At 37.6% G+C, this 27,728-nt stretch overlaps 1 protein-coding gene across 2 annotated transcripts in view; it reads left to right on the forward strand.

Annotated features, from left to right (window-relative positions):
- GNAQ (G protein subunit alpha q) overlaps positions 1–27,728 on the forward strand; it is a 318,212-nt gene that overhangs the window by 236,829 nt on the left and 53,655 nt on the right. Inside the window, exons 4-6 of one of the 2 annotated variants that reach the window (XM_060199538.1) lie at positions 16,701–16,829; positions 19,625–19,754; positions 23,943–24,104. In XM_060199538.1, the coding sequence (XP_060055521.1) occupies positions 16,701–16,829; positions 19,625–19,754; positions 23,943–24,089 (406 nt within the window). In that variant the 3' untranslated portion in view covers positions 24,090–24,104. Of the gene's footprint in view, positions 1–16,700; positions 16,830–19,624; positions 19,755–23,942; positions 24,105–27,728 lie in introns of those variants that run through there. The other variant, XM_007516117.3, reaches the window with a different exon arrangement.

Here is a 27,728-nt window from a genome sequence, read left to right on the forward strand (position 1 = left end):
ATGCCCACTGATTGACTGATTTAGTCTGAGAAGCCATTACCCTATGCAGGACAGTGAAAAACCACCCTCTACATTAACCTGGAAGTGGAATGAATACAGAACTATTACAAAATCAGAGTGCTCAAACATCTGTCTTGAGCTCAGGCAAGAGCAATGATCTTGAATATATTTTGTCTTTTATAAAGAGTGCCAACAGTATCAATAATGTTTTTTTAATTAGTGATTTATAAGGATTAACAAGACTGTAGGACAAAAAGAATACAATTCCTACCACCAGATTTCTGTATCCCATTCCCTCCATTGGAAGGTTCCCTACTTTTCTTTGTCTCTTTGGGAATATGGACCAAAGATTTTTATGAGGTGCAGAAAATGGGAAGTCTGGCTTTATGATGTTCTTCCTGACAGAGATAGCCAGTAACAGTGGAGAGAAGGATCTGTTAGAAACACTCTGAGTGTATGGATTGACCTGCCAATACCCCTGTCCGGTGGAGAAACAATTACAGAAGCCAGAACTCCTACCTTCTGTACCCCAAAACCAATTTTGATCTATACTCCCAATGGGGGAGAAAGAGGATAAGAGGGCTCTATACTCCAGCTCCATCAGGACCCAGAGAGAGGAGTAAAAAGGTAGGGACATTTGTATCTATTTATAGAGTCATCAGTATCTTGGAGGGGAAGAGAGGATTGGACCTGGATGAAAAAGGGGGCAATTATGTACAAATGTAGCTAGGTAGTTGTAGAGTTGTTGGTTAGCCCATGCTTGCAACCTTGGGAGAGCTGTGATGGCTTGCACTGCATGGGTTGGGGATTCAGAACTCTGGTGGTATGAACGGTGTGGAATTATACTCCTGTTGACATGTAACTTTGTAAATCAATATTAAATCACTAATAAAAGGTAGGAAATGGCAGAGATCTGTTAGAGGTCTAGACCCATAATATCTATGTGGGAATCCCAGGATTCCCTGACTAGGGCCCCAGATGATGGAGTGGCTTGGTAGTGACCAAAAGGGCCATCATTAAAGTGTGCCAGTCTCTTTCCCGTCTCCAGCTTTTATAGTCCTTACTTTCATTTATTTTTATTATTTATTTATTTATTTATTATTGGATAGAGAGAGAGAAATTGAGAAGGGGGGGGGAGTTAGAGAGGGAGAGAAACAGAGAGACACCTGTAGCCCTGCTTCACCACTCGTGAAGCTTTCCCCCTGCAGGTGGGGACCAGGGGCTTGAACCTGGATCCTTGCACATTGTAATGTGAGTGCTTAACCAAGTGCACCACAGCCTTTACTTTCTGTTTTGTTGTTGTTTAGTTGTTTGGTGTTTGTTTTTGCACCAGGGTTATTGCTCAGTGCTTGCATGACAAATCCACTTCCCCTGGTGGCTATTTTTTCTTTTTTCTTTTTCTTATTTGATAGGACAGTGAGAAATTGAGAGGGGAGGGTGAGATAGGGAGAAAGAAAGATAGGAACCTGGAGATCTGCTTTCCTCCGCAAGAAGCATCCCCCCTTCAGATAGAGATCAGGGGCTTGAACACAGGTCCTTGTGCATGGTAATGTGTGTCCTCAACTGGGTACCCCACTTCGGGGGGGGATACCATTTTTTACACTTGGGTGCAGTGCTATCATTTTCTCTAAAATTAAAAAAATACTTTTTCTTTTAAAAATATTTGTTTATGAGAGAGGAGGAGGGGAGAGAGAGATGCAGTGCTAAGAATCAAACTTGAGACCTCCTACTTAAGAGTTCATTTATGCCACCTCCCTGACTATGAAACAATATTGCTTTATCTCTTGGAAGAACAAAAGAAGCAAGAAAACTCTGTGCATATCTTCCCTAGTGAACGCTAATGACTCTAGCATGCCACTTTTAGTGTTCTTTTTTCAGAATATTCAACACATAAAGATGACATGACTGAGATGTACTTTAGATTTCTGTAACTTTTACCGTAGAAATATAGTAAGGGGGATTCGGGCAGTAGTGCAGCGGATTAAGCGCAGGTGGCACAAAGCGCTAGTACCCGCATAAGGATCCCAGTTCGAGCCTCCAGCTCCCCACCTACAGGGGAGTTGCTTCACAGGTGGTGAAGCAGGTCTGCAGGTATCTGTCTTTCTCTCTCCCTCTCTGTCTTCCCCTCCTCTTCATTTCTCTCTCCTATCCAACAACAACAACATCAATAACAACAACAATAAAAACTACAACAATAAAATAACAAAGGCAACAAAAGGGAATAAATAGATAAATATTAAAAAATGTTAAGGGGGTAGGTGGTAGCACAGCGGGTTAAGCACACATGGCACAAAGCACAAGGACTGGCGTAAGGATCCCAGTTCAAGCTCCCAGCTGCCCACCTGCAGGGGAGTCGCTTCACAGGCGGTGAAGCAGGTCTGCAGGTGTCTGTCTTTCTCTCCCCCTCTCTCTCTTCTCCTCCTCTCTCCATTTCTCTCTGTCCTATACAACAGCAAATGACATCAACAATAACAATAATAAATACAACAAGGCTACAATAACAAGGGTAACAAAAGGGGGAAAAATGGCCTCCAGGAGCAGTGGATTCATGGTGTAGGCACTGAGCCCCAGCAATAACCCTGGAGGCAAAAAAAAGTTAAAAAAAAAAAAAAGAAAGAAAGAAAAGAAAAGACTCCAGCCTACAAAGTGAGAACACTAAGATACTGGGGAAAGCTCCAGCGCTGTGTCACTTCTAAGAAAACAAAGAAAAGATAAAAAGAAAGAAAAGAAATACAGTAAGGAAAGGCCTCACATTGACACTTGTTTATTCGTTCATGAGAGACAGGCCAGAGCACTGTTCTAATCCAACATGTGCAGGTTCGAGATTTGAACTCAGGACTTCACATATTCAAGTCCCCTGCTTTGCCCACTAAATCACCCATTCGTCACCCATTTGCCCATTCATTCATTCACTCTATCTGAAGGGTAAAATAGATGTGAAAGATATTCCTCCCTTTGTGACTTTGTTGTTAGCTCAAAATTTGGCAGATTGTGTGTGCCTCCAGTTGTTTGGCATCTTCATTACAGTTCCTTCTACTGTCAATTCAGGATAACACTGTTTCCAGCTAATACTAGTGGTGCTGTTACTATAGAACAAAAATTGGCAAACCCACAAGGCAGATTCAGTGTGCTGCCCTGGTTTTATTTAAAAAAAAAAAAAAAAAAAAAAAAAAAGCTTTGTTGGAACACAGCAGGGTTTTATTACCTGTAGCTTGTTTGGCATCCAAGTTCAGAGTCACACAGGTACAGCAGAGACTCGGTAGCCCCCAAAGTAAAAAATATAAATGATTTTTTTATCCCTACTCCCCAAAAGTGTGTGTCTTTCCTATAAAAGGCTGAATATTAACACTAACAGTAACTCTGCTTATCTTATCACCACTCTATGTCAACATTTTCAAGAAGTTGGGGGGCACCCCACTGCGCTAAATCTTCCTCTAATGTTGTGAGGCCTGAACTGAAACCTGGGCTGCACACTTTAGGTAGAACCTAGCTTGGTTCTCGGAATTAACATAGACATTTAAGTTCTAGAGTATCAAGAAAATGGATGGCCTGCATTCTTCTACAGCACTCTATAAATACTGCTTTACGCATCAAAACTATGATAGAAAGTGAATCTCAGCTTTAGATTGCATTCCATAGAAATACTTTTAAATGCTAAAGAATGTCAAGTCCTAAAGATAGAGGGTTATCAGAAAAATCATGATATTTTTTCTGTTTTTCTATGCAAAAGTATGTCATGTCTTTTCTGACAACCCAATAGTATTAATGACCAGAGATGTTTATTGAATCCAGAACACATATCTCATGTGTCATGGTTTTTGCCTCATACTGGACCTGGTGAACTGATCAAGGAGAATGTGATAGGATATAACAATCAGTTGAACCAAAGGTAGGACAGCCTTTCTTTTCTTTCTTTCCTTCTTTTTTTTTTTATTAGTGATTTAATATTTATTTATCAAATTACAAGATAACAGGGCTACAACTTCGCACTGTCTATATTTGTATATGTTTGCCCCTCCCCCCTTTCTAAGGTCCTATCTTTTCTTCCTTTCCATGTCACACACATCCAAATGCCCCTCCCTTTTTCCTCCTCTCTCCTGATGGAGTTGGAGTTCAGAGCTTTCTGGTCTTCTTCCCACTATCATATCTTCCCTAGTGGAAGTATGGATCATAATTTTGGGGGGGTGCAGAAGGTGGGAGTTCTGGTTTCTGTAATGCTTCTCTGCTGGACATGGGTGTTGGCAGGGTTGATCCATACCCCCAACCTGTTTCTATCTTTCCATAGTGAAATAGTGCTCTGGAGCAGTGAGGTTCCAGGACACATTGTTGACTGCCCAGGGAAGTCATGATGAAATCCTAATAGTATCTGCAGCTTAGTGGCTGAAGGTGGGAAGATATAAAATGGAACAAAATGATTAATGAATAGGAAACAAAAAGTAGGAGTAGAGCAAATCAAGAACAGAGATTTTTAGGGTGGAAAGAAGCTACAATGTCCATTTTAAGCATGTTCTTAGGGGCCCACTATCGTAGTTTTTGCTTGAATGTGATAGCTAACATGGAGTTGGACAGAAATACTGACACAGACTTGCTTTTCTAAGTGATGTGGTAGAATATATATTTGATGACAACTTAAATGTCCCTCGGGCTCTTTTATTTTGACTCTCCATCACCTTTAGATTCTGATTGGTTGACCTAGAATTCTTTATCACCTCTATTACTTTTTGATTTAAAGTAAGGAACTGAACTCCCCCCCCCCCCCCACCAGAACACTGTTCAACTCTGGCTTATGGATTCAGCCTGGGAGTTTGGAGCCTCAGGCATGGGAGTCTCTTTGCATAATCATTATACTATCTAACCAGGCCCGAATATTGATCTAATGTTATTTCAGCTAGATTAACATTACCAGGCACACTGATTTGATCTTCTTTGTCAAAGTTCTAATGGTACAGAACCAGGATTCAACTAAAAGTGACTTGGGTCTTGGAAGACCTGCTTTAGTCCACTTACCTTTTGCTCACAGCTAAATTTTGGCTGTAATCAGGGGAAAATTTTTGTATATATATATATCCATCACGTTCTCTAGTGTGAGGCAGGGGCCTCATACAGGCATGACTCCAACACTCCCAGGTGTTTGTTTGTTTTCCATTGAGATAGAAGGAGAGACACCATAGCACCAGGGGGTTCCTCCAGCATCTCCCATGGAGTGCTGGGCCTCAAATCAGAGTCACACTTGAGAAGGCATGTAAGAGAACCATCTCTTTGGTGCTTGACCTGCAGCTTATCTGTGCAAAAGTATGGTTATTTCTAGCAGATTTATCTCCATTGTTAGAGTACAAGCTTTTTGAGGACAAGATTCTGTCATTTGTTTTTATCTTTGTGGTTTCTGTGCAGTGCTTAGTGTTGGGATTAGTATTCAGTGAAAGCAGTTCAATAAAATAATAACCAAGTCTTATCATCTCAAATTTCTACCCAACTCCTCTCTCATGCTTGCTCAAGTCCCACTCTATCTGCACAATGTTAACTCATCCCCCAGCCCTTCCCGACAGTATTCTCTAGTGACTGCAGCTCATAATCATCTCTCCCTTCTTACTGCATTCAGAGTTAGCAGCTCACAATTTGGCACTTAATTATTTCTTAATTGAATCATCTGTGCTATCTTTGCTTTTCAGGTAGCCTGATATCCCAAGGGCAAATAAACACACACACACAAACACATACACACACGTATGTATATATTCACGTATTTTGAACTAGCAAGCTGTGCCAACCCCTTCTCTCTAACACCAATACAGCATTAGAAATTAACATATAACAGACCTCCAGTCAATATGTGTAAAATAACAAGTACAGCCATAACTTTTTAAAAAATATACTTAGAAGGCCAACGTAGTTTTTAAATAACTGGTTGATTGATTGACTGACTGATTGATTGGCTAGAGAAAGGGAGAAATTGGGGCCAGGTGGTGGCGCACCTTTTTGAGCGCACATGTTACAATGCTCAAGGGCTAAGGTGCAAGCCCCTATTCTCCACCTGCTGGGGGAAAGCTTTGTGAGTGGTAAAGCCGGGCTGCAGGTATCTCTCTGTCTCTCTCACACACTATCTCCCTTCCTCTCAATTTCTGGCTGTCTCTATCTAGTAAATAAATAAAGATAATTTTTTTAAAAAAGAGAAAGGGAGAAGTTGAGAGGGAGTGGGGAGATACAGAAGGAGATAGACAACAAAATGTATGCAGCACTACTTCACTGCTCAAAAAGCTTCCCCTCAACGAGTAGGCCCATGTTGTCCTTGCACATTGTAACATAGGCATTCAACTGGCTGCACCATAGCCTAGCCGCCAGCCATTACTTTTCAAGATAGGCAGGCTACAAAAAAAAAAAAAAAAAAAAAAGCAACATTCTTCTGACATTTCTTGGTATATTTTTGAAGCATGAAAATTATGTCAAAATTAGTCAACTATTTTAAACATCACTTAAGAGGTGGAAAAATTGAGGCACTGTTCTTTACTTTTCTCTCTTTATGTCTGTTTCTTTCTTTTTGTTAATTATAAGACAAGTGTATTTGCTGTAACCTAGTCATGAGTCTGGACTCTGCCTGACAAACATACCATTGCTTGACCCATTTGACACTGATGGTCTCTTTAAGACATTTGGATCAACTTGTTTAGGAAATGGTTGGATCGTTTATGATATATTTAACTGCGTTTAAAATTTATATTTTTCTGGGGTGCTTTTAGTTCTTTGAAAACAAGGTATGAAATGTACTTCTTCTGTTTCCAGGCAAAGTAAACTTTATTTGAAGAAAGGGAAATAGTGTGTAGACACAGGCTTTATTCAGTGGAAAGAAGATAGTTCATGCACAGAGACACACATGGGTCACTAAAGAAAGTGACCAAAATGCACACTTTTGTAGACTTCTCTTTTATTGCATAGCATATTATCTATGATTTGTTTACAAATCATGAGATTGTCATCTACCTATAACAAGTGGGTGATCTTCATTTTAAACTTTTTTTTTTTTTACATTGACAGCAGATCACTTCCAGGTGTTAAAAGGAAAAAAAAAAAAAAAAGAAGGGAGGGAAGAACTGATGCCCTTCACAAAATAAGCTCTTCAGGAGATGGAAGTATTTGTGACTAATATGCACAGTTAACAGATTTGGCCAGATTACCAGCCAGGTCCAAATCTGCAGCTGCCTGCCAGATAAGGGAGGGACCTGAGTGGGTCTTGGCACCAAAACTTGTTCTTGACTTTCCCTCCAAGGATAGCAATTTTGTAGAACCATTACTTTCTCTTCATTTTTTTTTTTCTCACATAGAAAGATTCCTCTGCTGTTTTCTTTGAACCCTTATGGCAGCATAGCAGCTGCATAATAACCATGTGTTTCTGGCTTCTCCTTAGCTTCTGTTCCCTTTGATAGTGTCAAATAAGACCTCACAGCATGATCTAGGTTTCAATTCCCTGAAGACTATTCCTCTCACAATGAGGTCTTTTTTTTTTTTTTTAATGAAGTCAACCTAGTTTTTCTAACCTTCTTTTTAATAATTAAAAATGTGAAATTCTATCCAGAGTCACTTTTTATGCTAGTACTTCATCTTATCTGACTTTAGCTTTGGGTAGGAGACCCTTATATAGGAATTGAAAAATCCCAACATACAGTGTACCTCATAGTATGGTATACTAAATGGACAAACATGTTTTGTTTTTGTGTTACTTTCCTTACTATATTGGCTAAGTTTACACCAAATGTTAGGAACTTCTTTTCCACTTACTCCCTATATACATACAAACACGCATGTTTTTGCACTCTGCATATAATTGCCAAGGGTTATACACCTGTAACTCTTATTAAACTTTTTTTTTTTTGCCTCCAGGGTTATTGCTGGGGCTCAGTGCCTGCAGTACAAATCCACTGCTCCTGGAGGCCATTTTTTCCCATTTTCGTTGCCCTTGTTGTTACTGTTATTGCTGTTGTTATTGGATAGGACACAGAGAAATGGAGAGAGATGGGGAAGATGAGGGGAGAGAAAGACAGACACCTGCAGACGTGCTTCACCACTTGTGAAGCAACCCCACTGCAGGTGGGGATCCTGGGACTTGAACCGGGATCTTTACTCTGGTCCTTACAATTAGCACCATGTGCGCTTAACCTGCTAAGCCACCGCTTATCCCCCTCTTATTAAACTTTTTAATCCCAATATTGTGTGACACATTTTCCTGGTTTTCTCTAAATTTTTTAAATTTAAAAATACTTGAATTTCTTATCTCTACTATTCCTAGTTTGGATTTCTATTACCTTTATAATCATAAATCATTGGTTTCTTTTTAATTAACATAAAACTGCATGACAAGTGTCAATTAAACTTCATGGTCAATTTAAAACTGTTACTAATAAACTTTTGGCAAAACTAAGAAACAATTGAAAGCTCCTGACAAAATGTCAAAATATATTTTGAAAGGAAATGACATTCACTCTGATTTCAACATGTTCTTTTAGTGCATTTTAAATTTATCATATTTTTATCATTTACAGTAATGAATTATATCCCATTCCTGAACTTTCAGGGTTTTTTCCTGTAGCCAGAAATAATTCTCATGTTCAGTGTATAAAGAATTTAACAGTTAGTGGTCCGGGAGGTGGCGCAGTGGATGAGGCATTGGACTCTCAAGCATGAGGTCCTGATTTCCATCCCCAGCAGCACATGTACCAGAGTGATGTCTGCTTCTTTCTCTCTCTCCTCCTTTCTCATTAATAAATAAAATATTTTTAAAAAATTTAGCAGTTAGAACATAGGACCTAGTGGGGGTTGTATTGTTATGTGGTAAACTGAGAAATGTTATGCGTGTACAAACTATTGTATTTACTGTCAAATGTAAAGCATTAATACCCCAATAAAGAAATTTAAAAAAAATTTAACAGTTAGAAGTATGTTTTAATTGTGAACTAATTGGCATGATTTCCTTAATTCCTTACTGGAAGTTTATCAGACTATAGAAGAATGCTAGTGAATATTCACCAAAAGTTAGAAACAGTTTAAACAGATTGCCATAAAATGACTGTCCAAAATGTAAAAAAATGTTTATTCCATCCCTAAAGAGCGCCACCTCTTCTTCATTTATCCCATTTCTTCCCACAAGCAGGTAATTTGTTGGCTGACAGGGATCCTACCCTATTTATTATGTTCACATCCTTAGCACCTACGAGAATGTCATGGTCAAATATGCTGTTGAGTTCTGTTAGGTTGTTAGAATGACATAGTTTCTGTTTTTCTATGAAAAAAATACTTCATGACTTTTCTCACAACCTGATAGATAACCATGCATGCATTTTTTTTTCTCATTACAAGAAGGGAACTTTTTTTTTTTTTTTTTTACTACATGAATCTCTTTGTTGGCTGACTTCTCTTTGAAAACCATCAGAAATATGTCTCCTTCATTAAAGATTTTATCAGCATTTGTCTGCTTTTAAAGTATCCCTACATTTTTCTGGGACTGGAAAGCATTCCAAGACTTGAAAATTTGATACTGGTGGTATAAACAGGCTTATAAATTACATTTTGTGTACCAGGCCTAAGAAGAACAGGAAGCACAATTACTAAAGGAAGTTAAATGTTGTCTTTCATCTCTGTGTTGCCTTTACATTTTTCAGAGGCATATTAACTTAGAGTTCAATTCTTACATAGTGAAGCCAGTAACAGCCTAGAGAGGTGATTGCATAAACATGTATAGAGGGGCCAAGTGATGGTGCAGCTGGCTGAGCGCACACATTACAATGCACAAGGGTCCTAGTCCCCACATGGTCCTGGTCCTGGTCCCCACCTGCAGAGGGAAAACTTCACGAGTGGTAAAGCAGGGCTGCAGGCATCTCTGTTTCTCTCTCCCTCTCCATCTCCCCTTCCTCTCTCAATTTCTCTCTGTCTCAAATAAAAATTAAAAACAAAAGAAAATCTTTAAAAAAAAAAAGATAGCTAACCTTTTCCTCCTAAAAGGTCTAAATTCTCCATTCTACCCACTATTGCATTTCCCACAGAATAATTTTCTTTTTTTTTCTTTTTTTATATTTATTTTATTTATTTTTTCCCTTTTGTTGCCCTTGTTGTTTTATTGTTGTAGTTATTATTGTTGTTGTTGTTGGATAGGACAGAGAGAAATGGAGAGAGGGAGGGGAAGACAGAGAGGAGGAGAGAAAGATAGACACCTGCAGACCTGCTTCACCGCCTGTGAAGCGACTCCCCTGCAGGTGGGGAACCGGGATCCTTATGCCGGTCTTTGTGCTTTGCGCCACCTGCGCTTAGCCCGCTTCGCTACAGCCCGACTCCCACAAAATAATTTTCATTGAGTCACAAGTTGAGCATCACCTTTATTCCAGACTCTCAACTAAATAAATATCAATAGTCAGTCATAGGCAAATGTGTGAGATATTGTTAATTTTAAACAAACAAAAAAGATATTCACTGTTTTATTTATTTTTTTGATAAGACAGAAATTGAGAGGGAAGGGAGACAGACATCTGCAATACTGCTTCATCACTCCTAAAGTGTCCCTCCTGCTGGTGGGGAGAGGGGGTTTGAACCTGTTCCTTGTGCGTGGTCACATGTGCTCTATACTAGGTGTACCACTGGTCAGACCCCTGATTTTTTTTTTTTTTTTTTTACAAATTCTCAAGTTATCGATCATTAGATATCACAAAGTAATGGCAAGACATTAAATTCCCATGAATGCATTAGAGAAAGATGAGTTTAATCAGCTAAGCCTCCCCTTTTCTAGAAAACTAGACAGCTAAATAAATCACATGGGCGCTTTCTCTTGCTGACGTCGGGAGAGAACTACTGCCAACCACTTGTTACATATATATTGCCTTGAAAATGTACCTTGTGCCTGTCACCATAGCAACACCCTGTGAATGACCTCAGCAGCCACTCAAAATCATTCCTACAAAACAAATTATAGCTATAATTAACTCTCTGAATTTACTCTGCAGTATAAATTTGCTCAGACCTTAGTGTTTCTTTGTGAAAGGTTAAATGAATGGAATAATCTAGCATGAACCCATCCCCCATATTCTATCAGTTTTTCCTTAAAATGTGATGCATCAATGGAAAGTACAATTCAGTTAACAGAATTGTTCCATTACCTTTATTCAGAATGTGACAAGAATCAACAAATGAGGATCATTGGTCTTATGGTGCCAGAATTTAAGAGACTAAAGTAGCTTTTGTCCCTAAGCAAATTGAAATTCAGGCCATCTGGAGTAACTCTACAGCTCCTATGTCTAGGGAACAGGAGTATTTGGATTTAGGGTTTAGACAGATGAAAGTTCTTGCTGAGCTCTCCTTGGCTGTGAAAACTGAAGGCCTTATTTATCCACACATTTTCACCTGCTTTGCAAATAGTATCCTACCTTTAATCCTGGTATAATTTCTCAGCCTCCAATGCCCTGCTTCTAGGTGGAAAATAAAATCAATCTTTTGTTTGATTGGGGTGGGAAATGTCTTTTTTTTTTTTTTTCTTTTTCTTTTGGTGACCTAGCTTTCAAGTACTTTGTGTTTGCTTTTGGCTCTAGATAATATATGTGTATTGTAACTCATAGACTTAATATAGTCCCTTCTGGCTTGTTTTTCTTCAGTTTAGCTAGATGAATTTAACTTTTGGACCCCAAATTGCAGTGAGCCTTCCTCTTTACAGTACAACTGAGACAAAGCAAAATAATGCCAACCGAAAGCTGTAGTTCACATTCAAGTTAACAGCAAATGCATGAAGCATCTTTGATGACCACATCCTTGCTGTGAGCTATGCTAAAACCTGTACAGTAAATAGAACAGAAGCACGCAGCTAGAGCTCGCTGTGTTTTATTTGTGATCATGCTGTTGTTACTTTCTGTGAGCTATATTGGCATTGAAATTGCAGGGAAAGTTTGAAGAGAGAAAAAACTATTGCAAGTAGTATTTTAGATATCCAGCTAATATCTCAGAAGTGTTCCCAATTCACAAGAAATCATCTTTGACATTTTTTTTTTCCACCAGGGTTATTGCTGGAGTTCAGTGCCGATACAATGAATCCGTTACTCTTGGTGGCCAATTTTTTTTTTTCTTTTATAAGGCAGAGAGAAATTAAGAGAGGTGGGGGAGATAGAGAGACACTTGCAATACTACTTCACCTATCTCATAGCTTCCCCCTACCCCACCTAGCAGGTGGGGACCAGAGTCTTGAACCAAGACCGTATACATGATAATGTTCAACAGAGTGTGCCCCACTGCCTGGCCCCCTCACAATGTTTTTAGGGTAGCCTAATTGCCTTTGTAAGTGGTTTTTTTAGTTGTACATATGACCCTGTTCTGTCTTACTTGAGCATTTTTTAGAGTGGTCAGTTTACTCTTCCAATTTCAAGAGACCAGCAAGGTTTCTACTGTGCACTGACAGTTAATTTTCCACTTTGTGTGCTGGTTCTTAAAAATCTCCTGGATACGGCAGGGGGTAAATAGCATAATGGTTATGCAAAAAGACTCTCATACCAGAGGCCCCAAAGTCCCAGGTTCAACCCCCTGCCCTACCATAAACCAGAGCTGAGCAGTGCTCTGGTTAAAAAACAAACAAACAAACAAAAAACTCCTGGACAAATGACACATCCATGCATGAAAGTGAAGTGACAATGAGTAGTCTGTTAATTAATTCATCTTCAAGAAACAGAAAACCATGGTTTTCTCTTCACAACAGGAACAAAACAGCACCTTGTTGCTAAAATTAACCACCCTCTGTTCTAACCTCTGTGGACAAAGTTGAATTGAAAGTCTTTATTGGACAACATATTTCTGAACAAGTTTGCCAATGTAAATTAGAAATTTTTTATTTCTCTGAATTATTATTATTTTTTGTATGGAGTAGTTAAATAAATAGCAATCCTGTAGGGTTCAAAATGTAAATAATGAGTTTTTAAAATCAAGGAGCTGATCAACCAGATTAACCTCATTTATACAAAGTAACAAGCTAATTTTGTCTTTGTGGTGTGTTAAACTGGCTGAGCTGTAACATGAAATAAGTTATCAGCTCCCAGATCACTGACTTGTTATCCCCATTAGATGACTACAAACTATGACCAGATAATTGACTGAAATTGGGGTGTAATCCATTTTCACATATTCTTCCTACCACTCATGTCTGTCGTCTTTTAGTCTCCCTTCTATCCTTGAGCCAATTTTAGTAACAATTAAAGATATGAGAGTGGCTCCTATTAATCAGCAGAGAGCTAATCACCATGTAGTAAGCCATGAATGTGCTTAGGATCAGACCACTAGAATATTAATCTGTTACTTTGCAGTTGGACTATTCTAGTTGACTTTTTTTTTTAATCTTAAAGCTAGAACTCCTGCTTTTGCAACCCATAAAGAGTTTTGGTCCATACCCCCAGAGGGGGAGAAATGTTAGGGGAAAATGACCAGAGGGCTCTTCAATTCCATCAAGACTCAGAGAGAAAAGGAAGAAAGGACATTCAGAAATAGTAATAGGTGTAGGTATGACTTAGAAAGAAAGAAAGAAAGAAAGAAAGAAAGAAAGAAAGAAAGAAAGAAAGAAAGAAAGAAAGAAAGAAAGAAAGAAAGAAAGAAAGAAAGAAAGAAAGGAAAGGGGGAGTCGGGCAGTAGTGCAGCGGGCTAAGCACACGTGGCACAAAGCTCAAGGACCAGCTAAGGATCTCAATTTGAGCCCCTGGCTCTCCACCTGCAGGGGAGTCGCTCCACAAGCAGTGAAGCAGGTCTGCAGGTCTTTCTCTCCCCCTCTCTGTCTTCCCTTTTTCTCTCCATTTCTCTCTGTCTTATCCAACAACGACATCAATAACAACAATAAAACAAGAGCAACAAAAAGGGAATAAATAAATATTTTAAAAAGAAAGGGAAAAAAAGCAGGACCATAGAATAAATGGGCAAATATGTATTAAAATAGATATATAGATAGCAATAATAGTCAACCTATATCTGTGACCTTGTGAGAACTACTGCAGTTTCCAGTGAAGGGAATAGTGATACAAAACTCTGATGGAAGGAACTATGTGAAATTATGCCCGTGTTATCTCATAATTTTATAAATCAATATTAAATCACTAATAAAAAGCCGATGACCTGAAAAAAAAATCCCCACCAAAAATGATATATTTTTAAAAGGGCAGTAGTTATACTCTGTTCCACTTAGACTTAGCTCTACTATTTTATATTGCTTGAATCTTAACGACTTGGTGCAATATTTCTTTCAACACTCATTTTCAAATTTAATAAAAACTGATATGAAGACACAGTTATTATGAATGGTATTTGAGTAATGCTAAAAACTATTATCAGCCTAGAAAATCTCTATGTCAAATTAATCATAGGTATTCAAGTGGGGATAACAATGGCTGAGGCTAAGTGCTTACCCTTGGTTGGTCACATGAGCTGAGTATCTTGTGCTCTTGCTGAGTTATAAATGGCTGTAAGTCAAACAATCCTTCATACCTTTATCACTCTTTCATGGCCCCTTGTTTGTGAGCATGCAGAAGGTGGGGATTATCTTCTTTCAACTCTATTAATGGTTCCCTCTTTCTTAACATCTTATTCACACATAAGTTGCATTGTATGTATGTGCTCTCTAGATCTATGCTTCAAACTCATATCTGTGTTTTATCCTCTCTAAGAAAATGGAAAGTACTGTTACTCTTTGCATGTAGATGCTATACAAAGTAGTCATTTTTTACCTGTTTGTCACCAGGTATATAAAATTACATCTTTGTCAAAGCTGAAAATTACTTTATTACACTTTGAAAAAAAGTTAATAGAATATATTTATGAAATGACAAAAAAATATTCCCATAAAGATTATATGGGGGTGGGGCTGGGGGTGGTACACCTGTTTAAGCATATATATTACCATGTTCAAGGGAGCTGGGTTTGAGCCCCTGCTCCCCACCTGCAGTGGCGATGCTTCATGAATGGTGAAACAGATCTACAGGTATCTATCTCTCCCCCTCACTACCCCTCCTCTCTTAAATTCTCTCTGTTCTATGAAATAAAGTAGGAAAAAGATTAAAAGGGGGATGGCCAACACAAGTGGTAGATTCACAGTGCCTGCACTGAGTGAGCTCCAGCAATACCCTAGTAGCAATAAAATTAAAAATAAATAAAATAAAAAATAAAAAGATATGTGTGATTGCCAGGGGTTGTTAGATCGGTTTCAAGAGGTGACTTAAGGTAGTTTCTTAATGTTCTGTATCCTGACTGTGGTGATAATTACATTAAACTTTGCATGTGATAAAATTTCATAGAACGGACACTCCCCAAAATATGTGTGTGTGTGTGTGTGTTTGTGTATATGTATGTGTGTGTTTAAGGGGTGGGGGAGAGGTAGAGAAAGGGAAAATTGGTGAGATCTAAATATCACAGTTTATGTCTAGATCTTGTTTTTTTTTTAATTTTTAATATTTATTCCCTTTTGTTGCCTTTGTTGTTCTATTATTGTAGTTAATATTGATGTTGTTGTTGTTGGATAGGTCAGAGAGAAATGGAGAGAGGGGGAGAGAGATAGACACATGCAGACCTGCTTCACCTCCTGTGAAGCGACTCCCCTGCGGATAGGGAGCCGGGGGCTTGAACCAGTATCCTTACTTTGGTCCTTGCACTTTGTGCCACGTGTGCTTAACCCGCTGCACTACCACCCGACTCCCTAAGATCTTGGTTTTAATAAAGACTAATTATATAAGATTGAATCATTGGGGATTACTTCTTCTTCTAGCATTGGGGATAACTGAGTGACAGAATCTCAAGAATTCTCTGTGATATTTCCACAACCTTTGTGAGTCTTAGGTTATCTCAAAATAAAAAGTATTTTCTAAAGTGTCACATTGGCAGATATATATTTAAGGTTTAGGTATGGTGATTCTAAACTTGGAATATCTAAAGACATTAACATAGTAAATAGAAAAACTTGTAGCTCTGCATTGTTCATGAATGACTTAGGCATTGGATAGAATTTATAATATGGTATGCTGTTGTACTGTCTTATGTACAACAGAAATATATTCTAAGTAAAGGCTCTCCTACAAAATAACAAAATAATGCATCCTGTTTTGATCTATAGTTATTATCTGAATAATAACTATAAATAAGATTTATACAAATAAAAACCATTTGCTTTACATTTCTGCTTGCCTTAACTATTAAACCTACTAAGCAGATATAAGATACTCAATTTCCTTCTTCTTTTTTTTTTTTGCTTAAATTCTAATTGATTGTAATAGAGTAACCAAGAAGTACAGCAGTCTTGCTCTGATAAGTGGGAAGTGTTTTTGTTTGTTTTTTTGTTTTGTTTTTAACTTTTGACCTCCCAAACTTCTTTGACACTTTCTGATACTTTCCTATCTCCCCCACTTTTTTTTTTTTAATTTTATTATCTTTACTTGTCGATTGGATAGAAGCAGCCAGAAATCGTGTGGAAGGGGGGGATAGAGATGGAGAGAGACACCTGCAGCCCTGCTTCACCAGTCGCAAAGCTTTCCCCCTGCATATGGGGACCAGGGACTGGAACCCGGGTCCCTGCGCATTGCAACATGTGCGCCTGATAAGGTGCACCACCACCCAGCCCTTTGTCTCCCCTTTTCATGTGTCACTTTGTTCTTCCTTCTTCCTAGTAAATTTGGTATGAAGATGTCACTGATATATTTATTGTGTCTTCTCCCCTCTAGCTATCTTAATGACTTGGACCGAGTTGCCGATCCTACCTACCTGCCTACACAACAAGATGTACTTAGAGTTCGAGTCCCCACCACTGGGATCATCGAGTACCCCTTTGACTTACAAAGTGTCATTTTCAGGTATTTAGACTAGATAACCCAATTTATAGTTCTTTTAATACTTTTGATGAACTCTGAATATTGAACTCATGTAGATGTTAAAGCTACATCACCTGTATACTAAGTTTTAGCATTAGACACAAAAATGGAGTAGTCTGTATGAAAAGAGGAAGCAGAGGAGAGGTATACAGGTAGATTTCTCGTGCTAAATTGAACTTGAGTGTGCTGGTGTTTGAAAAAAAAAATCAGCTACTCAAATGTTAGTCCTATGTTTTGAGGGAATTTGTTTTAACTACAAGAACAATGGAAATTTTTATTTTATTTTATTTTAGCCTCCAGGGTTATTGCTGGGGCTCAGTGCCTGCAATATGAAGCCACTGTTCCTGGTGGCCCTTTTTCTTTTTTCCTTTTTTCTTTCATTTTATTGGATAGGAGGGAGAGAAAGACAGAGTCAGAGAACTGTAGTCCTGCTTTACCACTTGTGAAGTAACCCCCCTACAAGTGGAGACCAGGGGGCTCAAAACTGGGATGGATCCTTGCACAGTCCTTGTGTTTAGTACTATGTGCGCTTAACCTGGTATGCCACCACCTGACCCCCAACAATGGAAATTTTTAAACTTCTTTAAGAGGGATAATTTCATGATCCAGTTAACAACAGAAATTACATGTTGCCAGAAATTTTTGTGTTATATCTTCATTGGTACTAACACAGTTTTTCTGCAGCAATATAAATATGGAGTGTTTTATATTTATAAAAAAATAGGATGTTTCAGGCATATGGCTTAGAAAATAGCTTAATAACAACAATGAAAAACAACAAGGGCAACAAAAGGGAAAATAAATATTAAAAAGTTAATAAAAAATTTTTAAAAAAAGAAAGAAAATAGCTTAACCTAATTTCAACATACATATTGCTTCCTTTTTCATTACTGTTATTCCATTTGTATAATACTTCAGTAGAAGTTTTTTTTTTTTAATTTTAAGAAGCAAAAAAAAAAGTGGCAATTCTGATTTGCCTTCATTTAATCTCTATTGCTCAAGTCCTTGGTTGTAGTTTTAGTGAGTGCACAAATCACACAGTTCTTTGAGAATTGACACCCCGTGAATATGTCTTTTAGAGTAGAGAGTTGAATTGCCTAAGAGAGTCTATTTCATTTGAAATGGACTACATACAACACCGGGTTGTAAAGTCAGAGTTATGTAACTCCTGTGTAATTGCCATGGGACTGATGAGCCATTGTTCTAATGAGTTCTGTGCCTGTGGTTACATCTGACTGCCATATGCAACTCTAATAGACATACCCATGAAGTGGGTGACATTTTGGAAATATCTCCATGTCTCAGTGTCTTCATCTATAAAATGGTAGCACTAGATGGTGATGAATGTCCCTAGTAGCTCCAGTATCTGTATTACATGTTTTTTAACTCATGTCACAGATCTTTCATTTGAGACATTTCCTTTTATAGCGTATTACAGAATATTTTCAGAAAACATTACATTTCATGGAGCTTTTCATCTCCTAATTGCTTTATAATTAGTGGATGCTGAAATTAGGTTACTATATTAGATCTTGTTTTTCCTACTACATTTTCTGCACTAGCTTTTGAAGGGTATTTGCTGCCACAGGAGTAAATGCAGTGACTTAAAAGCAAAACTTCCTGCCACTATCAAGGCAGTCTTAATGTGATAGAATTCCATCTGATAAAGATTTCATGTAGATGAGCCATATAGCATTCATCTAATATCAGGAAACAGCTATCATTTTAACATTTCTAAAGCCATAAGGATTCTAGTTTTCATGTTAATAGTTTACATTTCTCCCTGCATATTTTGCTCATCTCCTGTGACTTAGAAAACTTTTAAAATCATTCACATTTACATCCTTGATTTCTTAGTCTCAATCTAGTGCCTAGATGCAGGAAAATACTACAAACAACTGCAGTTTCCAACAAACGTTTAAAGAATACTACTCAAACTTTTGTACCTGAAACTCTTTCTCTAAAAGTATTTTATCCTACAGCTATTCTGTGTTTTGGTCAGAAAACCTTTTCATATTTTATTACATATAATAATAATATGGATTATCACTCAAATTAGTTGATGTCAGTGTTAGTGACACTGTTTCTGAGTAAAAACTTAGCAGAGAGTCCTGTATTAAAACTATATCTTTGAAATCATTCAAATGATGACCTCTATAGCATCTTTATATTTATCATGTTTCAATTCTTGAGAGTAGGAAGTTGGCTTGTGTGTAAGACTAATTGAACTTTATTATCAAACATGACTGGGCCTGTCCCAGACTGTTATCAATACTGCAAAGATAAAAAGCCAAATACTTATTGATGAAGAACAAGCACAGTTATTTGTATTTAATTGAAGTATGGTCCACACCCATATTGAAATATATACATTTTTGGAATGTGCAGTTATTTTTATCATCAAAAAGAGATTTGTAAGAATCTTCTCATTTCTGTTGAAAAAGAAATGAAAGTCAGTATTTGCCACTAGCGTGTAGTACAAATAAAGCATCTTTTGCTTCTGATTCTTCAGTGCTTTATTAAATAAGACACCATTTTGCTTGGCACAGACTTTTTTTTTTAAGTATTTTTATACATACCTATTAACTCCTTACCATAGTGATTTATTACCCAGAATGTCTTGGCTTTGATTTTAGGTAACAGAAAAGTAGCAGATGATCAACAAATACTAATAGAAGTCATTTGGATGGCCATTGTCCTTAGAAAGTTTTAAGTAATGCTATTTCTATATCGATTTTCCTTAGGTGATATTAATATGAATTTTGTTAAATTTACAGAATGGTTGATGTAGGGGGCCAGAGGTCAGAGAGAAGAAAATGGATACACTGCTTTGAAAATGTCACCTCTATCATGTTTCTAGTAGCGCTTAGTGAATATGATCAAGTACTTGTGGAGTCAGACAATGAGGTAAGTAATCTTTGAACAGGCAACAGATTATTGTGCTAGTGTCTGATGCAAATATATGATAGGAAGTAGGGTATGGGGCATGAAGTAGACCAACTTCATTGCTTTCTTGCCTATTGATTTGGGGATTTTTTTTTTTTTTAGTAGCCAAAAATAATCCAGTGGTAATAAGTGAAGCTTTCTGAACAGTAAGCCTTTTTGTCATGTGTATGAGTTGGTCTGAGTGTTCAGAACTAATTAAATTCTATTTGAACACTTAATATGAAACAGAGACTCTGAAAATGAAAACAATATGAAATCCGAGGGTTAATCATCAGATCACTTTATAGCCTTCTTCCTACAGGATGGAGTCAGGAGTGCTGGAGTGAGTCAGCCTGTGTTGTTTTATTTTCATTTTGTTTAACTCATTGTTTGTTGAATGGGTGGGTTCCAAAGAGTCCTCTCCTATCAAATGTAAGTAAGCCTGAAGATGGACTGTAAGTCAATTTATTATCTGTAACTCAAAAATGCCTTGTTGGCATTGCCTTTCTACACTTAAAGAATGCTACTTATACTGTATAACTTTACAAAGCAGTGAGTGATTGAAAAAGTGCCCTTGATATGCCTGTGTGGAGAACTGTTTCAGTATTGTCATTTCCTCTCCACTGCATAAACATCTAACAGGTATAATGCTGATTTTGAGAATGATAAAAGCTCAATACTCAGTTGATTATAGGATTTTTAAAGGGCATATAAAATTGTGAATTTGAGCTAGAGTTCAGTTTTGTATATTAGGAGCATGAGGAAGATGCTATTGATATTCTATTACAGGCAGAAATTTCAAGATGACAACAAATCTAAATATCCTCAAGGTAGAAAAGAGAAGGAAGTGAGATATATTCAATAAATGATTTAAAAATATCATGTTAAAATATACTTATGGTGGGGGCCAGGTGGTAGCACAGTGGGTTAAGCACATATGGCGCTAAGCACAAGGACTAGAGTAAGGATCCCAGTTCAAGCCCCTGACTCCCCATCTGCAGGAGGGATCACTTCACAGGTGGTTAAGCAGTTCTGCAGGTGTCTATCTTTCTCTCCTCCTCTCTGTCTTCCCCTCCTCTCTCGATTTTTCTCTGTCCTACCCAACAATAACAAGGGCAACAAAATGGCCTCTAATAACAGTGGATTCATAGTGTAGGCACCAAGCCCTAGTGATAACCCTGGAGGCAAAAAATGTATATGTATGTATATTTAGGGTGGGAGAGATAGCATAATAGATTTGAGGGTCTTCCAAAGCCCCAGGTTCAATCCCCTCACCCCAACCACTACCATAAGCCAGAGTTCTGGCTTCTTGGTTCTTTTAAGTATTTTCTCTTCAAATATGAATATTCCCATTAAAATACTGGGTTGTTAGAAAATTCATGATGGATTTTTCTACACTGAAATACACCATGACTTTTCTGGCAACCCAGTACATGTGTAATTTTCCATAGCATTTCTTTTGTATGTAGGGATAAGGATTCTCAGATAATAGACCTGAGACTTACATGTTTATTCATAGAGACTTTTTCCTTCATTACATGTATATGAACTTTTGAGTTGATCAAAAAGAGGGTTTTCCTGCTTCCCTTCCTTCTTCTTTCATTCTTTTTTTTTTTTTTTTTGCATAGCCCAAGCCTTATACATACACAGTTTCACCACTCTGGAGCCAATTTTACATTGAGACAGAAGAGAATGTCTACTACAGCTCCCATGTAGTGCTTGGGCTGTGCACATGAAAAGGCACATACTCTTCCCAATGAGATATCTCTCCAGCCCTTAAAAAGGCCTTTTTAATAACAAGGTATATCAGCCATTTGCCCCTTGTAATTGTAGTGAAGACTGCCTGAAAATCGTGTTAAAAACACATGATTTGGCAAGGAAGATAGCATAATGGTTATGCAGAAAGACTTTCATACCTAAGGCTCCAATGTCCCAGATTCAATCCCTTGCCCCACCATAAACCAAGGCTGAGGTAGCGAAGCAGGCTAAGCTCACATGGCGCAAAGCGCAAGGACCGGCCTAAGGATCCTGGTTCGAACCCCCAGCTCCCCACCTGCAGGGGAGTCGCTTCACAGGTGGTGAAGCAGGTCTGCAGGTATCTGTCTTTTTCTCCCCCTTTCTATCTTCCCTTCCTCTCTCCATTTCTCTCTGTCCTATCTAATAATGATATCATCAATCACAACAACAATATAAATAAATAAACCAAGGCTGAGCAGTTCTCTGGTAAATAATAATATAAACTGTAAAACATATGTGCATAAAAGTTAAGCAGTTGGTATCAGAATTTTAGCTATTGTATTTCTATATACAAATTTTATATGTATCTGTCCATTTATTGTTTCTTAATCTTTGAAAATGGTATTTTAATATTTCTTTTTTTTAATATTTATTTTTATTTATTTATTCCCTTTTGTTGCCCTTGTTGTTTTATTGTTGTAGTTATTATTGTTGTCATTGTTGTTGGATAGGACAGAGAGAAATGGAGAGGGGAGGGGGAAGACAGAGAGAGGGAGAGAAAGATAGACACCTGCAGACCTGTTTCACCGCTTGTGAAGCGACATCCCTGCAGGTGGGGAGCCAGGGCTTGAACCAGGATCCTTATGCGGGTCCTTGTGCTTAGCGCCACCTGCGCTTAACCCGCTGCGCTACAGCCCGACTCCTAAAAATGGTATTTTAACATTGCTTATTTTCAGAGCACTCACATGACATTTCTAATTTCTTTGAATATTGAATCAAGATAAAAATATTTTGAGAACACATCTACTTCCTGTGTGTTGGGTTCTAGAGTATTTAAAGAGTTACAAAGATCTTAAAAAGTCATTTATATAGGTTGTCGTTACTCTTTGTTGACTTTCTGTTCAGTAAAAGAAATTTTTAGCAACCACAAAGAAAATGCAGGATGCTCACATGATCCTGTCACTTTTCATAGTTTGTCAAGATATTTTATATGTGATAGGTACAAGTTATAAAGAAATATTTGCTATGCTTTAGTGCTAGTCACTTTTTCTCTTAAAATTTGCAAAAACAAAAAACTGTATTCCTTATTTCTAGCACATAAACAAAAGTAAATAGGTCTTCAGTTATCTGAGCATTACAGATCATTTGTTCAAATTTTCACCTGACATTGCTTTAATGAGATCAAGTTTTTGTATAGAATTATATTATATCTTAATTGGACTAAAATGACATTGGTTGAATATAAGGTAGCATAATTATAGTTCTGACAGCTACTTGTCATTTGATATATAGGCACTACCTACATCAAAAAATATTCCCCCCATTAATTTGGTTCCTGTAGTGACACATTATGCCACAAATTAGAATTCATTAAAGCTGTCTAATCACTTGTAAATGTTTTTAAAAATATTTAAAAACTTGTAATTCTATAGGATAAAAGTTGTCTTATGGTATTCATTTCTCAGATTTCAAATCAAATCTGATAACAATATTGGGTATGACCTTTTGCATAATAAGAGAAACACTGCTCATTAATTACTTTGTGTTAGCCATAGCTGTTTGGCGATTAGGAGACACTTCTCAAATGTTTTTTTCAATATTGAAATGCAGTCACATTTTTCTCCCCCTTTCAATGTTAATTGCCTCTCTACTTTCTTAAATCATTAAGGGAATAAAAAAAGTCATTAAGGAGATATGAAACTACAGAATTCTACATATTCTACCTTCCCAAAGTTTCCCAGTTTTAGTGAGAAAAAAAAAATTAGTAAGAGCTCTCAAAATATTTGTTGTTGGCTTAAAATCTGTTGTTCATCACTTGAATCTATAGCAAATTCATGTTTGCCTCGTTGTGTATTTGTGAGCAAAACCTGGAAATGAATGCTGATATGATGACCTCCCTTTCTGTTCTGGTTATGCGAAATGTTTGTGAGACCAAAAGCAAAAGCAGCTATGTAGTTTTTTTTTTGTTTGTTTAAGATTACTGATTTTAACTTTAGTATTTCTAAAGCTTTATGTATTCATCTTCAAAATTTTTTTTGTAAATCCCTACAGATTCTTGGCCTTCCTATAGCTAGGGATATATATATTTTTTTCTTTTTTCTCCAAGAAAAGAACAATATTATCAAATGGTGGTTTATAGAATAATTGGAAGTGTAATGTTCTGCTGGTTTGAACATTCCTTTAACTATTTACTGTCCCTGTGAAACACTCCAGTTCAAAGTTAGCTGTATGATTAGAATCATTTCCAGTGTCCCCGAAAGCACACTACACACCATAAGAAATCCAGATAATACATATCAGTTTATAAGTTTGTATCTAAAGTCTTGTCTTTTTCTCTGTTTTTGCTGTATGAACATCTGAAAACTAATGCTAAGGTGACTATGGGACTTTTTAAAAAATAATTTCTTTTAAAAAATATTTTTGTTTATTATTGGATAGAGATAGAAATTGAGAGGGGAGGGAGGGATGGAAAGTGAAAGAGACAGAGAAACACTTGCAGCCCTACTTCACCACTTAGGAAGCTTTCCCCCTGCAGGTGGGGACCAGGGGATTGAACCTGGGTCCTTCTGCACTGTAATGTCTGAGCTTAACTAGCCACACCATCCCCTTGCCCCACTATGGGATTATCTTATAGACAAAATTCTATATAGGAACTCAAAGATTTCTACCTGTCTCTTCTCCATTTCCTTCTTGAACCTGTGTTTCTAATTTATATAAATCCTTTCAAAGTGGTGACTGCAGATTATTATGTGTTGTTTATGCTTCAGAACCTACTTTGAAACAAAGTGGATTTCAAAGCATCACTTCCCATAAATGTGTATACTTCAAACCTGATTCTTGGAGTTGTGTGAGTTTTTCAAAAGTACATGAGAGTAGACAGCTAATACCTTAGCATTTTGTACCTGTTTAAAACTTACTTAATCCATTGCTCATTTGAAACTCCCCAGCTGACCTCCCTATGAAGTGACATCAGGTTTGCTGTTATGCAATATAACAGAGAATACAAGAATGAAAAGATTCAGGGGTCAGTTGATAGCTCACCCAGTAGAGCACACACATTACTATGCTTGAAGACCATGGTTCAAGCCCCCAGTTCCCACCTACATGGGTGATGTTTCGCTAATGGTGGAGCAGTGTTATAGCTGTCTCTCCCTTCTCTCCTTCACATCTTCTCTGTATTTTGCTGTTGTTCACCCTCTTGTAAGGAAGAAAAAGGACAAAAACTCCCGCCAGGAATAGTGAAGTTGTGCAGGAAGGAAGGAAGGAAGGAAGGAAGGAAGGAAGGAAGGAAGGAAGGAAGGAAGGAAGGAAGGAAGAGAGGGAGGGAGGAAGAGAGGGAGGGAGGGAGGGAGGAAGACAGGAAGAAAGTGAAAATTCTGACCTTCCAAGAAGGAAGTGATATCTCTGGTACCTCTAAGTACCTGTATATTCCTGGGTAACTTGATCAGCCAAAGATCCTTTTAACATTAATTCATTATTCCCTACTGCCCATTTTATGTTGAACGATCTTAAAGCAAATAGTCTAAAAATATGTATTTCCTTTGAACATCTCATTTTTAAATAAAGGTATTTCTATATCATTCAACTATATCTCAAGTCCAAACATGTTCTTTAAGAGTGTGAAATGTGTACTTTGCTCTGCTCTAAGAACTGCAGGTAAGCTTGTGGAATTTTCTTCAGTAAGATTCAGCTTTGGGAGGGAAAAACAGTTAAAAAAAAAATTGAGACGAAAATTCAGATTTCAAAGAATAGATCTAAAGGAAACGTAGTTAAAATCTAGTTTCAGTTAAAATGCTTAGTCTCCATTGAATTGACTTTCACTCTCCTTAGCTGGCTCAACCAAGTTATGAAATGTAAAACAACATTCTCCCTGGCCTTTGATAATATGTCTCAGATTAGTGGCCTGATTCACAAGGAGTATTCCTGAAAGACAACTTACTTTTATATGGTGAAATCTTTTCCTGTGTCTTCATTCTTTTGTCATTTTCAACCACATCTATTTTTGGTTTTGGTTTTTTTTTCACCCCCCTCCCCTTTTATTCTACAGCTTCATTGTTGCCTCATTATTGTACTCCTCAATATCTTGGTTCACATTGTTTGAGGAAGTTGGAAGGAAATTTTCTCATCGAATACTAATGGACAATGTTTGCATGAACTTATACTGGAAATATAAAAACTGAGCCCCTATCAATATAGTCTGCATAACAGTTTTATTAAAAGGTGCATTATATGAGTAGTTGAGCAGTGCTGCAATTGTCTTTCCTTTTCCTTTTCCCTTACTCCCTCACCTAACTTCTCCTTTTCCCTCAATACTCTCTCACTCCCACTAAAAAAAAAAAACTGTCCACTAGGAATGGTGGAGTCATGCAGCAGTAACCCAGGTAGAAATAAATAAATAAACAAACAAACAAAAAACATTGTTAGCGGAAAAGATAGTTCACTGACTAGATAGTTCACATGCCTTCACATGCTGTCTAGATTCAACTTCTAGCAACACAGCCCATGCTATGGCATGGGAGGAGGTTCCATTGTTCCAGTGTTGTTCTCTCTCGCTGTGTGTGTGTGTGTGTGTGTGTGTGTGTGTGTGTGTGTGTGTGTGTGTGTCTCTGTGTCTCTCTCTGTGTGTGTGTGTGTGTGTGTGTCTCTCTCTGTGTGTGTGTGTGTGTGTGTACTGAATAAAATGATGCAAGTATGAGACACACAGTGTTACACAATGTGGGAAGGTTTTAGCCCCACCTTCAAAAAAGAATTTGGCTTTCTGTGTCCAGTCAGTAGTTGAGCTTATAGCAAGGACCCAGGTTTTTTATTTTTTATTTTTATTTATAAAATGGAAATATTGACAAGACCATAGAGGAGTTCAGTTCCACACTATTCACACCACTAGAGTTCCACATCCCTTCCACTGGAAGCTTCCCTATTCTTTATCCCTCTGGGAGTATGGACCCAGGATCATTATGGGGTGCAGAAGGTGGAAGGTCTGGCTTCTGTAATTGCTTCCTTGCTGAATGTGGGCATTGGCAGGTCGATCCATACTCTTTCCCTAGCAGGGCAGGGATATGGGAATGCGGGGCTCCAGGACACAATGGTGGGTTTGTCTGCCCAGGGAAGTCTGGTTGGCATTATGGTAGCATCTGGAACCTGGTGGCTGAAAAAGAGTTAAGATATAAAGTGAACAAATTGTTGACTAATCAAGAACCTAAAGATAAGAATATTGCAGATGGAGATTTGGAGTCTCTGTTTTGGAAAAAGATAGTAAGTCTATTTTAGTTACATTCCAAAGGGCAAGGCCCATTAGTTTTTACTAGTTTTTTAAATTTTAGATCTCCAATTTACCAATTCTGTCCATTTTTTTCCTTCTGAATTATCGGTCTTTTTCTTACTGATTTGTAGGATTTCCTTATGTTCTTTAGATAGGACCATCTTGAGATGTCGCATGTGTTGCAAATATTCTTCCACTTTGTAGCTTGTCATTTACTCTTGAGTATGTCTTTTGATGAACAGGAGTCGTAAGTTAATATAATTTATCAGTACTTCCGTATATGGTTATATGTCCCTGTGTGTACATAACACCATAGGATAAAACAAATTACTTAAAACACTTGAATGAAAGGACACTATGGATGATACAGTGAGAATAAGAATTGAGACACAATTTATATAGCTAAGCATTTTCTTATATTCTCTAAGGGCTGGCTCGTGGCACACCTGGCTAAGTGCATATGTTACCATACACAGGGACCCTGGTTCAAGCTCCCATCTATAGTGAGGAGGCTTCACAAGTGGTGAAGCAGTTCTGCAGGTCTCTCTGTGTCTGTCTGTCTGTCTCTCCCTCTTTCTCTCTCAATTTCTCTCTATTCTATCAAAGTTTTTAAAAAAAGAAAACTAGTATAGTTGTGGGCCCTTTGATATATAACTAAAATAGGCCTACTAACTATCTACAAAATGGAGACCCCCAACTCTTCATCTGAACTATTCCAGCCTTTAGTTTCATAATTAGTC

The sequence above is a fragment of the Erinaceus europaeus genome, chromosome 10, assembly GCF_950295315.1.
Source record: "Erinaceus europaeus chromosome 10, mEriEur2.1, whole genome shotgun sequence".
Taxonomy (NCBI): Eukaryota; Metazoa; Chordata; class Mammalia; order Eulipotyphla; family Erinaceidae; genus Erinaceus; species Erinaceus europaeus.